Source organism: Aethalodelphis obliquidens, unplaced genomic scaffold (assembly GCF_003676395.1).
Source record: "Aethalodelphis obliquidens isolate GAN/ISIS:26980383/991018 unplaced genomic scaffold, ASM367639v1 scaffold62, whole genome shotgun sequence".
Taxonomy (NCBI): domain Eukaryota; kingdom Metazoa; phylum Chordata; class Mammalia; order Artiodactyla; family Delphinidae; genus Aethalodelphis; species Aethalodelphis obliquidens.
Genome location: NW_020838006.1, coordinates 8,558,655 through 8,571,749, shown reverse-complemented (window position 1 = coordinate 8,571,749; position 13,095 = coordinate 8,558,655). Strand labels below are relative to the sequence as shown.

The following is a 13,095-nucleotide window of genomic DNA, read 5'->3' as shown; positions in this document are numbered from 1 at the left end:
GTTGTACACCTGAAACTTATATAATATTGTAAGTCAATTATCCTTCAATTTTAAAAAAGATTTTAAAAACTCTAGGGTTTACAATCCCACAGGTCTCCAATTAAAGCAGCCATCTCAGATCCTTTTGGAAGTAGATATACAAATGAATACACAAAAATGCAGATTTGTGTAGAGCATGACCAAAATTTTAGAGACCACACATAACAGTGTCTTATGCAAGACTCTGTCATTCATTTCTGTATTGAGCGCTGACACTCAAATTTTGATAAATAAATGGATCAACAAATGTACTGAAAGCAAACTTTTAGCATCTAAAGGCAGGATGAAGACCATTAGCTTCAAATGTCAGATCAAAGTAGCAATAGAAATAGCTATTCATATTTATCCAGGGTTTACTCTGTTCTGCATGTTACATTCCAGACTTTGCAGAAATCATCTCATTTAATCTCCCCACAACGTGATGAGGGACAAATTCTCATTATTCCTCTTTTATAGAGGAGGGAATGAGGCTCAAACAGCTGAAGTAACTTGCCAAGAACACAACGCTCCTAAATGGGGGCGAAGTCAGGCACCCCCCCCCGTTATGGCACAGACCACGGATTTGGTTGTTGCTGGGGAACCAGGGGCCACAATGAAGGCAGAGCCAGGTAGAACCCCACTCCTCTGCGTCTGGAACATCCACTCCAGGACCCAGCCTGATGGAGAAAAGGTGCCAGGACCCTGTGCAGTGCTGCGGTGTCCCACACACATGGCCGACTTTGCTCTGGCATCTGTGCACGTTGCAGCATTTTAACACTAAACAGTCCAGAATGGGTGGGAGAGATCACCTGGGCTTCAACACACCAAGGGATGAGCTGAGATGGAGGAAATTCGTTCCATACTTTTGTATGCTCAGATTTACTCTCATATTGTTGGCCGACTGTACAGAAATTCTGACTCTGTGTGGGTTTCTTTAACAAACCCAGGGGTAAATCCTAAACACGGGCCTCCATGGCTTCCTTTCCCATCTACTCTCCAAACAGAGCTTCTTAAATAAGCCATGGGAGCCCGGAGGACTCAATGGAGCAGGTGGAGGGATGGTAACAAAAGCAGCCCAGGGAGGTTAGGATGCACACACGGAATAGAACGCTCCATGTTTCCTAGGACACTTCTGTCTTATAGAGACTTAGCATGACAGCAGGACCTACAAACGTCCCTGGCGGAATCACTGGTCCCTGTTTACTGAGTGATCAAGCATCTCTGGAAAGCAGAACCCCAGGATCTCTGCACAGGTATCCAGTGGGTCCTGAATAAGCATAAGCAAAGGGTGTCACAGGGAAGCAACCACGACCGTGATTCCATAACTCTTCCAAGAACGTAAGACAGAATCTCATGACACAGATGCTTGGGTGCCTTGAAGCTCCAAACTCAGACTCTTGACTTCTTGAGAGGCAAAGGCACAGGCCCCAGCTCGACTACTGTGTCACCATGTGACTTGGGCAAACACCGTCTCTGTGCCTCAGTTTTCCCCTTCATGAATGGGGCTACAATGATAGCCAGCTGAAGCAATTGCAGAGAACATTAAGTGAGTTAATACGGGCTTAGCGCCCTGTAAGTGTATTCCTGCTGCGGCCGCTGCTGCTGCAAATTTAAACTCACAAGTCCTTTTTGTTCTCCCAAAAAAGCAGACACTGGGGACCAGTGAGCCTGTGGTTTCAAAGACTGGATTTTTCCGAATCTTGGATTCACTTTCACTTCCTAAGTGATGCTCAAACACTTTGCTTTGGTTGGTCGCCAAATCCACGTGGCTTGAGGCTTTGCAGTTCACAAGGTACCAGGGTTGAGGTCTGGCAGCTCCCTCCAGCCAAGTGCTCGTCAGCGACTCAATGGCTCAGGGTAAGGTGGGAGCTCTCTTCCCCCTCCGTCCCTCACCTGAGACTTCCCAAAGGTCAGGAAGAGGCACCCTGGGAGTCTGCCTCGGAGCCAATTCTAACAGCCCAGAATCCCAGCGCCCCCAATACTGATACAGCGGGATAAGCAGAGGCACAGATGATCCCAGCCACACCGCAGGCCGAAGAACACACCTCACATCTCCGAACACAGCCTTTCACACACGATGGGCTCCGTGGCCGCCGTGGAGGTAGGTGTGCACCACCTGAAGCCTTTTGGCTGCAAGAGGACAGTCAGCTGACAGCCTCCAGCTGCAGCCCCCTCCAGGCAATCAAGCTGAGGCCATGCGTCTCCCAGGCAACCCCAGGGACTGATTATAATCTTGGGGTGGGCGTGCCCGTGTTGAGATGGCGAGACTTGAATCAGATCCCAACCACAGTCCAAGGCTCTCCCTGCCCAATCCTGTCTCCTCCCCGACCCCCAGTGCTTTCACCGGCCTTACCGCCCACCCCCATAATTCTCTTGCACAGGCCCCCAGTGTGCATGCATCACCAAGGCTGGGATGGACCTTGGACAAGGTGTGTAACTCTGTAAGCCTTTGTTCTCTACCTGGCAAACTGAAAACCACTCACTAGGTTGTCCCAAAGATCCCACTGGGGACTATTACGCTTGTGAAAGCACTGGACCTCTTGGAGATGCCCAGCAAATCCTATCTGATGGGACTGTTCATTTTGTTTTGAACATTTATTTACTTATTGGGCTGCACCAGGTCTTGGCTGCAACGTGCAGGATCTTAGTTCCAGACTCTTTAGTTGCGGCATGCGGGATCTAGTTCCCTGACCAGGGATCGAACCCAAGTCTCCCTGCATGGGGAGCACAGAGTCTTAATTACTGGACTACCAGGGAAGTCCCCATTTTGATTTCTTAAAGTTATATGCTACTTCCTTGAAAACAAATGATTTCTGAGAACACCACGGCTGCTTTTAACAAATGTGAATATGGCATTTTCCCCAGACAAATCACAATGGGAGTTATCAGAAGGAGACCATTTCCTGACCAGCAGCAGGTCACCGGGGACTCAGAGCTGGCCAGGGCCCGGCCCTTCACACTTTCACACTATGGGCTGCTAGAAACTGGCTGAGAAGAGTCTGTCTTCTTGCCCTGGAAGGTTCTCTCCTGAGGGACACAGCTGCCTCTCCCCTGGCCAGCGTTCAGCACTAGCTCAGGAAACAGCACCCTCGCCAGCCTCCTGAGATCTTCAGGGAAACGTCCTGGAAACCCCAAGGGATGCTTTCCGGGTCCCCTTAGAACTCGGGCCTCATACATGTGTCATCCCTTCTTGAGTGCTCTGAGAAAGCAGGCTCTGCAGGGCCAGTAAGAACCAAGGACGAGGTTTGAAAAAGCTACTTCCAGAAAATCCATATGGGGAAGTGAAGCTACAGCCCCACCTGAGAGCCTGACATGGGACAGAACGCGACAGAGAGGTCACCACAGAGGTTAGGAGAAGGCCCGGCTACCACCATCATTTCTGGGTGTCTCCTCGCAAAGCCGGGTGGGGCTGGGGGTGAGGAGCGGGGCCCATGATCCCAGGGTCCCCCTTCTGAAGGTTTTACTTTCACGGGACTCTCCTCTGCCCATCACAAGTCCCTAGGGCTGCCCCAGGACCAGCCTCTCCCCTATGGGAGCCCACATCTCATCTCTGCCTGACACACAAGACGAGAAGCCCACAACCTTCTCACCCATCAGGCTATGGGTGCATTTTTCATTCTTGAATACCCAGCCCTTAGCACAGAGTAGGCACTCCAATGTCTGATGGATGAAAAGAGGCTGCCTAGTCTTAATTTTTAGTTAAGCTCCCTCATTTCAGTTTTCATACTCAAATACAAGGGTCGACTTTTCTTACACTGCCTTTTGATCTTTGTCTAGCCTTTTATTTTTTTTTGCCGTAGGGGTGGGGGGTGCCAGCACCACATGGCTTGTGGCATCTTGGTCCCCTGACCAGGGATCGAACTCAGGCCCATGGCAGTGAAAGCGCCGAGGCCTAACCACTGGACGACCAGGGAAGTCCCTGTGTAGCTAGCCCTTTAAGACACAATTCATTGCTCCAAACCAGTACCAGCACTTTCTGCGACGGTGAAAATGTTCTGTGTGCTATCCAGTACAGTAGCCACGAGGCACGCGTGGCCACTGAGCACTTGAAATGTGGCTAGTATGACTGTACGACTGAATTCTTCATTTTATTTGGTTGTAATTAATTTTAATTTAGACAGCAATATATCTGGCTCACGGCAACTGCACTGGCAGTGCCAGACCATCTAGCTTGTTCTTTTAATTCTCAACCATCATGCAAATTGAGGATGCTATGGTCCCCTCGGCTCTGAATCACCTCCTGTTCCTCACGGAGCGATGCTCTAACAACCTTAACAAAGCAAAACGCCGGCGCCTCTTCCATTTCCGAGCACTTGCTCTGGGCCCGAGCACAGCCGTCTTGATGCATCCCCGGAGATGAGGCAGGAAGCACGTCTCCAGAAAGGAAGCCAATGCACCCAACCGCCTAGGACTCCGGGGCGTCTGGGGCCAAGAGGAAGGAGGGAAGGGAGGGTGTGAAAGAAACCCGCTCTGGGGCTCTACGCCAGCCAGCAGGGCTGCATTTATTTATCTCACAGGGTGTTACAGTTGTCTGCCCTGCAGCTGAGGGACCAGTCCGTGTCTAAAGGAAGGGGACAGAAATCTGCTTTGTCCGTGTTCCCTGGCACCTCCTGCTATTGTTCAAAGGGAGCAAGAAGACCCAGGTGGTGGGAAGTCTAGGGAAGGACGCTAGCTCAGGGCAGGGAGATGCCCTCGGGGTGTCACTGGGAAAAAAGAAACCGAGTCACTTGCATGTTTGCATCCAAACTGATACAAATGACATATATCACACTGCCTGCCATATTCTGGTCCACCTGGCCATGGGGACAACGCTCACTGCCCAGAGCATGACACACAGCAGAGGCCACTCAAGCCAAACCCTTGGAGAGAGGCTGGGTCCAGGACTCTGTTCCCAATGCAACATGACTGCGTATGCAGGACGCAGTCCCCAGGGCTCGGAAAGCGAGGCCACCCCATCCCTTACACAGAGAGATAGGACCTCTGATCAGTGAGAATTATTACTTAAAAGAGAACTGCTAGGAATGCTCAGTTAGGGGATTAGAGAAGAAGCACTAGTCCTACTGACGGAGCATATGCAGGAGCTTCGTGATGTGCACCTGGGGTCCCCTCAACCTGGGGACCCTTCAGTTCCGGCCCCTGCAGACTGTCGTGCCTGGGCTCTCTCCCTGCCCCTCCCCCTGCACACTCTCCTCCCTCCCTTACCCTACACACAACAAATCCTTCCACCTGTACAGAGGTGTTTAATTAGCACGAAGCAAAACTACTGAACCACGAAGACTGAATGAAGAAGCTTAAGAGTAACTTCTGCTCAGAAAGAAAGACAGCAGATACAAGGCTTAGTGAACGCTGCCTCCTTTTCCTTTCAGAGTTTTAACACATTGTCCTCTTGGTGTCTGTCACTTACCTCCCACACCCAGTTTGACTCTCTGTGATCGTTATTTTAAGTCCCCCTCATGTAGGTGGCTATGCTCTTCCATTGGACTGGAGCAGCCCTTTGGTAAATTACTCCAAAGTTAAATACAGTTCCCTAAAGTGCACACTTCAGCTTCACTGGCACTCTGGAAACGCAGAGAAAAAGCTTTAAAACCTCCCTCCCTCTCTGACCCAGCAATTCTAAGCCCAGGAACTTATTCAAAGGAAATAATTAAGGATGTCCGCAAGGCTTTTGTTAGAAGGATGTTTACCCGGCTGACGTTTATAATTGTGAATAATTGGAAACAACCTGCATGTCCCTCAAGCAAAGCTAAAAGATCCAGGGCCCAAGGACTGCCTGGTAGGAAGAGACCAACAATCAGTCACTAAGTCAAGCAACCAACCCCAGAGTTAAGGTAGAGACCTAGGGTAGACCCAGATTCCACAGGGCCTGAATCCTACAAATATAGGGCGACTACCTTTAAGAAAATTAATACAAAATTACAAATACAGAATTAGGCACAGGGCCTTGGTAGGGAGCGGCCTGTGCAAGTGAGAGGCCTTTGGTGGAAGTTTCATTAGCCTCATAGTAAGCCTAGCCTCTAAAGATATAGAGAAAAGAAAGAAGTTGAAAATAGGAGATTCTGAAAGTCTCTTGCTTCAAAGACCACTGGCATACCAAGACTGGGCAGCATAATCAGCAGAGAATAACCGTCAAGGTCTAAGACCAAGAATACTGGGGGGAAGGGAGAGGAGAGAGAAAAGAATAGGGAGGAAGACGCTAGGAAGAAATAACAAGAGGACAGAAGACAAGGAGATAAGCAAAAACTAAGACAGAGTTAAGGCAGTGGGGGGCAGGGAATAAGAAAAGTTGCTTTAAATAGATTGCAGTAGAGATTAGTTGGTACTTGAAAAACTATAGGGACAAGCGCTCCAATAAAAAGAGCAGCCCACTCAGTATCAGAAGCAAGAGAGAGCGATTTTGAGACCGGAAGCCTGGCTGTGGATGGACCCCTGAAATACTTGAAATATTGAAATATACTTGAAATATTCATACCACACAGCCTTTCCTCATCACCTTTTTAAAACAAAGCAGGCTGGACTCTTTTTCCAAGTCAGATCTGCTCTTGACTCCCCCCACTTCCGAAATGGGGCAGCTTTTACCCGTGGCCCAAAGAGCTCAGAGACCCATGAGGCTGCAGAGCTGCAGACCCCATGTGGTGCTCCAGCTCCCCTGCCTGCCCCTCCTCAGCAGCACCCTGCCCAGAGTAGCCCTTCTATTTTTTTTTAATTAATTAATTTTTTTATTTTTATTTTTGGCTGCGTTGGGTCTTTCTCTGGTTGGGGATACTCTTCGCTTCAGTGTGCAGGCTTCTCATTGCAGTGGCTTCTCTTGTTGTGGAGCACGGACTCTAGGCGCACGGGCTTCAGTAGTTGTGGCACGTGGGCTCAGTAGTTGTGGCACGCAAGCTCTAGAGCGCAGGTTCAGTAGTTGTGGTGCACGGGCTTAGTTGCTCCACGGCATGTGGGATCTTCCCGGGCCGGGGCTCGAACCCGTGTCCCCTGCATTGGCAGGCGGATTCTTAACCACTGCACCACCAGGGAAGCCCCAGCCCTTCTATCTTTAACAGCCCTCCCAACATGCTTTGTGCCAAGGTCACACAGTTTGGGAGCCCGGGCTAGGATCCTGGGATGTGTTCTCCAATTGCTCCTGCCCAGGCTACCTTCTCTACCAAAGTCCACAGTGGACGCTGAGTACAGAGGACACAGAAAAGGTGTCAGCCTGCTTTGCTTTAAAAGGGGGATTTGGCAAGTGCAAGAAAAGACAGCTGGTCTTAAACTCAGCAACTGGGGTAAATGGTAGGGAGAGAGATAGGGAACTGGACAGGAGCTACACAAAAACCTTAAAAACTTGTTTTCTTGGAGGCAGCTCTCCTAAACAGCATGATTGTTAAAGGGCTGGCTGGTCACGGAGTCCCCACTTTTCCAGGAACGCCAGAGGACTCGAATCTACAAACCCTCCCTTTTCTATCAGCCTCTGTCAAGTTCCGAGCAGAACTGCATGCTGAGCGCACACACAAGGCTGACCTCGCCCTCCCAGCCTGCAGCCCCCAAGGATGTCCACACTGGTGACCACACAATAAAACCAGCCCCAGACCAGCTGTCGTCTGGGGCCCCACTGGGGAACTACCCACACCCTAACTCTTTGAGGAGGGGTTGACCCCTCCTGTGGCTGTTTCATTCCCTCTTGTCCATAGGAAAGGGCCAAGGGGAGACCAACCTCCCCTGGTGCTTCTCCCCTGGGGTTGAGCACTCCGTGCCCCTTCAGAGGTGGTGCCTCATGGGGAGAGCTCCCACCTCTTGGGACTCTTAAGGGGACATTCAGGGGGCAACTGGACTCCTTGACCTCTACCGGTCTCCAGGGTAGCTGCCCCAGAAATCACCCACCGGTCCCACCGGACTTGTCACTGGGGTCCAGGACCATCCCCCTTCCCTGCCTCCGGACCCTCTCGGCTCGCTTCCGCAGAGGGCCTGGTGAGCGAGAAGGGGAACCACACAGTCGGCATCCCCGCCCCCCGAACCCACGCACACCCAGCCCACTCCCCTCGCATCTCGGGGTTACTCTGCTTCCTGCGCAGAGCCGGCGGGAGAGGCTTAAAGCCGGGGCGAGGCGGGTGGGGTGTCACCAAGAGTTCCCCGAACTGAGGAGTCTGTCTCCGCAGCCCGGGGCCTTCGGGATTCTGGCCGGGCTGCCTGGGGCCCACGGGGGCAGAAGAACCAAGTTACTTTGCGACCTAGAGAGTTAAGCCGAGTCTGGCTGGGAGGCCGAGCGACGGGCAACCCCGGCGGGGAGGCGCCCGGCCCCCTCCGACTCGGGCGCCCACCGGGCAGTACGCTGGACCGGGAACCGGCGTCCTTCCTCCTCCCCGCCTTTCCTCGGCGGCCGAGCTACGCACAACCGAGACATTTAAATCGCCCCCTCGGGACGGCGGCGTGGAGAGGCCGGAAAGGCGGCGGCAGCGACGGCCTGGCGGCTACAGCGGGACGAGCCGGGCCGGGGTCAGGGTCCGGGCCGGGAGGGCACTCACCAGCGCGTGTTGTCGTGGAAGTGCTCCAGCACCGCGTAGCCGAAAAAGGACCCGGCGGGACCCTGGAAGCGCACGGGGCGCTGCGGGTCCAGATTGTAGGCGCCCGCGGGGCTCCCCGCGGCCACCAGCGCCAGGAGCAGCGCGCGGAGCCCCCCGGCGCCCCTCCGCGCCGCCGGGCCGCCCATCACCAGCCGGCCGCCGCCCTCCCCTGTGCCCCGAGAGCAGGGCGCCGAACGTGCCGGCGGCGGGGCTGCTGGCTCCGCCAACGGCCGGGAGGTTCCTGGGGCCGGAGTTCTGCGCTCGGACGCGGGCGCGACGCGGTGCCGGGCCGGGGGCGGTGCGCCGAGCTGCCGCCGCAGGCGAGTACAGGGGCGGCCAGGAGCTGGCGGCGTCCTCCGTCCGGCCGAGAAGTGTGCGCGCTCGGAACAAGCGGGTCCCCGGCCGGTCGGCACTGGACTGCAGAGGGGCGCGCCCGCGGGGTGGGCGGCCTGGGCGGCAGGCGGCGGGACGGCGCAGCAGCGCCCTCTGCGGGCCACGAGTCCCCCTCCGCCTCCCGCGGCCGCGGAGGAGTCTGGAGACCTGCCCAGGCGCCCCACGTCCCCTTCCAGATAGCGCCCTGGGCGCTCGGTCCCTAGGCGACCCTAATTCTCCCCGCGGCTGTGCGCTAAATTGTACTCGGTCTTTATTTGCGTCTCTGGTTCCCTCTCAGCCTTACACTCACACCAAGAACCAAAGGAAGCCGGGTGAAGTTTATCTACTCTAGCCCTGCCCATCTGCTGCCCCTTCACCCAACTGTGAGATAACCTGTAGCAGGCAAGCCCTCCATAAACGCCGGCCGTTGTAAATAACAACGATAGCCACGAGGGAGCAAGCAGAGGACCCCTCCACATGATACTCACCAGGCCTCCTAACCACTTATCCCTAAGTGTGGTCTCCGCACCGGCAGCATCAGCATCACCTGAGAACTTATTGACTACAATAGAATGCCAATAGAAAGGCCAATCAGCAGATCCCACTCCAGACCTGCTGATTCAGAACCTTGGGTTGGGGTCCAGCCTTGTGTGCATGTGTGTGTGTTTAACTGGATAAAATACACATAACATACAATTCACCATCTTAACCATCTTAAAGTGTACAGTTTGGTGGCATTAAGTACATTCACATTATTGTGCAGCCACCACCAGCCACCTCTAGAACTTTAATCTTGCAGAACTGTAACTCTATATCCATTAAACAGTAACTCCTCTTTTCTCCCCTCCCTCTAGCCCTTGGCAACCATTCTGTCTGTGAATTTCGCTACTCTAAGTACCCCACATGAGTGGAATCATACAGTATTTGTCTTTTCATGTTTGACAATCCACTTAGCATAATGTCCTCAAAGACCATTCATGTTGTACCACGCATCAGAATTTCTTTCCTTTTTAAAGACTGTACTTACACACCACATTTTCTTTATCTGTCGATCCTTTGAAAGACACTTGGTTTGTTTCCACTTTTTGGCTATTGTGAATAATACTGCTATTAACATAGGTATACAGTTATCTGTTCGAGACAAGTGCCTTCCATTCTTTAGGGTATATGCCGAGAAGTGGAATTGCTGGATCACATAGTAATTCTATGTTTAATATTTTGAGGAACTGCCACACTTTTCCAGAGTGACTGTGCTGCATTTTACCTTCCCACAAACAGTGCACAGAGTTTCAATTTCTCTGCATTCTCACAACACTTGTTATTTTCTGGGGTTTTTTTTTGGGGGGGGGGGGGGGGGAATTGGCTTTTAGGTAGCAAGTAAAAAAAGCAATAAAATTAAATTGGGAAAAGTTGGTTTAAGCCGAATTTCACCAAGCTTGGTTCTCCATCTGAGCTACCAGCCTCACTAGTGGCGCCCCTTGGCCACCCAGTCACCTAAGAGAGAGCTCAGCACAAACTGTTACACCTATTTCTCTCCCACACCCAATCCAACCAGTCTGTTTATTCCACCTCCTCAAGCTTTCAAATCCACCAACTCATTCTCATCTACTGGGTTCAGTTCAAGCCCTTGTCTTTCCTTGACCACACTATCAGAATCATTACCTTTTTAATGTCTGTAGAATCTGTAGTGATGTCAGGTTTTTCATGCCTGTCATTTGTAACTTGTATTTTTGGTCTTTATTTCTTGATCTGTCTTTGTAGGAGCTATTAATTTTCTTAATTATTTCAAAGAACCCACTTTTAACTTTGGTGGTTTTCTTTCTATAATGCATTTACTTTTTAATTTTAAATTTTTATTTGATTTCTGTTTTTAATTATCTTTCCTTCTACTTTCTCTGGATTTAATTTGCAATACTCTTCTCTAGCTCCTTGAGATAGTTGCTTAGATTTTTAGCCTTACTATTTTTCTAATTCTTTTCTATTATATACATTTTATATAGTATATAATATATATTATATAAAATATATACTATATATAATACATGTGTATACACATACACTAAATTTCCCTGTAAGCACTGTTTGAGCTGCATCCTACGAGGTCTAATATGCTCAAAATATGATCTGTTACATCTATATGTATACATGCTCATAAAAAGAGGTCTGAGTGGGGAGGGGGGAGAGATAATAGAGGGGTGGAAGAATGGGAGATACAAACTATTAGGTGTAAGATATGCTCAAGGATGTATTGTACAATACGGGGAATGTAGCCAATATTTTGTAATAACTAAATGGAGTGTAACCTTTAAAATGATATTAATTTTTAAAATTTTTTAAAAATAAAAAAGAATGGAAATAATACAGAGGAAATTGGTGAAATAGGAAATGAATAAGCAATAAATAAAATTAATAACCCCCCCAAAAAAAGAGGTCTGGATGTTTACCTGAAATGTTATATGTTCATATATATATATACATATATATATATAACTGGTTATATATATGTTATATGTCATTTATATATATTATATATATGTTTTATATATATATATAATATATATTTATATATAACCTGTAATGGTTATAGCTCAGATTGTGGGCTGTTCTTGCTGATTTATGGATCATCTATCCATCTACCTACTTCCTTATCATCTATCTTTCCTTTTGTACTGCTTAAATGGTCTACAGAGAGCCAGCAGTGGATGTAAAAGATGCTCCACCCATAAAGCCAAAGCATTCATCAAAGTGAAAGCCTGTCAGAACAGCCTGGCCTCTGTTGAGGGGCTGACACCTGCTTGCACTCCCAGTAGAGGTTAAGAAGGACAGCAGCCAACCTGTGGAAGAAAAGTATCCTCATGGTATTGTCAAAGGAGGGTGAGAAATAAAAGGACCAAGATCATTCACACACCAGATAATCATTCTCTAAATAACTGATACTTAGCTTAATGCATTTCTTGATGTTAATTCTTTAAAAGTTCTCCGACTTTATTTTTCGTATAAGACAAGCTACACTTCCACATGGTTTTGAAATCCAGGAAGTTCATGGGAAGGGCAAATACTATCACCAAACCTTCAACTATAATAGCAGGCAAAGATTTAAGCAAATACTTTCCCACTGAAGTATTTCATATGCCAAAAGTCTCACTGTTATTACTGGGTGCAATATGTCCAACCTGCTTCCATGCTCAAAAAAAATGTTTTTTCCAGAGATCCAAATTTAGTGAAACTGCTTTAAGTAACAACCAACAATGTTAGCATAGACAATGCCAAGGTTTTATTTTTTTATTTATTTTATTTATTTTTGGCTGCTTTGGGTCTTCGTTGCTGAGCGCAGGCTTTCTCTAGTTGCCGCGAGCAGGGGCTACTCTTCGTTGCGGTGCACGGGCTTCTCACTGTGGTGGCTTCTCTTGTTGCAGAGCATGGGCTCTAGGCGTGTGGGCTTCAGTAGTTGTAACACGCAGGCTCAGTAGGTGTGGCTCGCAGGCTCTACAGCGCAGGCTCAGTAGGTGTGGCGCACAGACTTAGTTGCTCCACGGCATGTGGGATCTTCCCGGACCAGGGATCGAACCCATGTCCCCTGCATTGGCAGGTGGATTCTTAACTACTGCACCACCAGGGATGTCCCGATAATGTCAAGTTTTGAAAACATGTCTCATGTCAATTTAAACTAGCATATGCCACTTTACAAAATGTAAAACTTTTCAAATGATGATATTTCTAGGAGGCAGTTCAGGGTGATGAGTCAGGGGCTCTGGTGCTCATAATCCCAGTGTGGTGGGTTGTCAGGTATATAACCTGCTGGGGCCACCATAACAAAATCCCACAGACTGGGTGGCTTAAACAACAGAAATTTACTTCCTCACAGTTGTGAAAGCTGAAAGTCCAAGATCAAGGTGCCACCAGGGTCAGTGACTGGTGAGAACTCTTCCCTTGGGTTGCAGACGGCCACCTTCTTGCTATGTGTCACACGACCTCTTCTTTGGGCAAACACATGGAGAGAGAGGCAGCTCTCTGGCATCTCTTCTCATAAAGGCACTAATCCTATTGGGATGGGGCTTCACTCTTATGACCTAATTTAACTTCAATTACTTCCTTACTCCAAACACAGCCACGCTGGGGGTTAGGACTTCAACGCATGAATTTTGGGAGGACACACACGTTCAGC

General features: G+C 49.6%; 1 protein-coding gene across 3 annotated transcripts in view; it reads right to left on the bottom strand.

Annotated features, from left to right (window-relative positions):
• The window catches only part of ITGA9 (integrin subunit alpha 9), a 353,650-nt gene extending 344,694 nt beyond the window's left edge, over positions 1-8,956 (bottom strand). For 2 of the 3 annotated variants that reach the window (XR_003429002.1, XM_027088160.1), the window contains exon 1: positions 8,520-8,704. Coding sequence is in view for 2 of the 3 variants with exons in the window: in XM_027088160.1 (XP_026943961.1) it covers positions 8,520-8,704 (185 nt within the window). In the remaining variant the exon portion in view is untranslated. Of the gene's footprint in view, positions 1-8,519 lie in introns of all 3 variants that reach the window. The other variant, XM_027088159.1, reaches the window with a different exon arrangement.
• Positions 8,957-13,095: the final 4,139 nt, after the last annotated feature.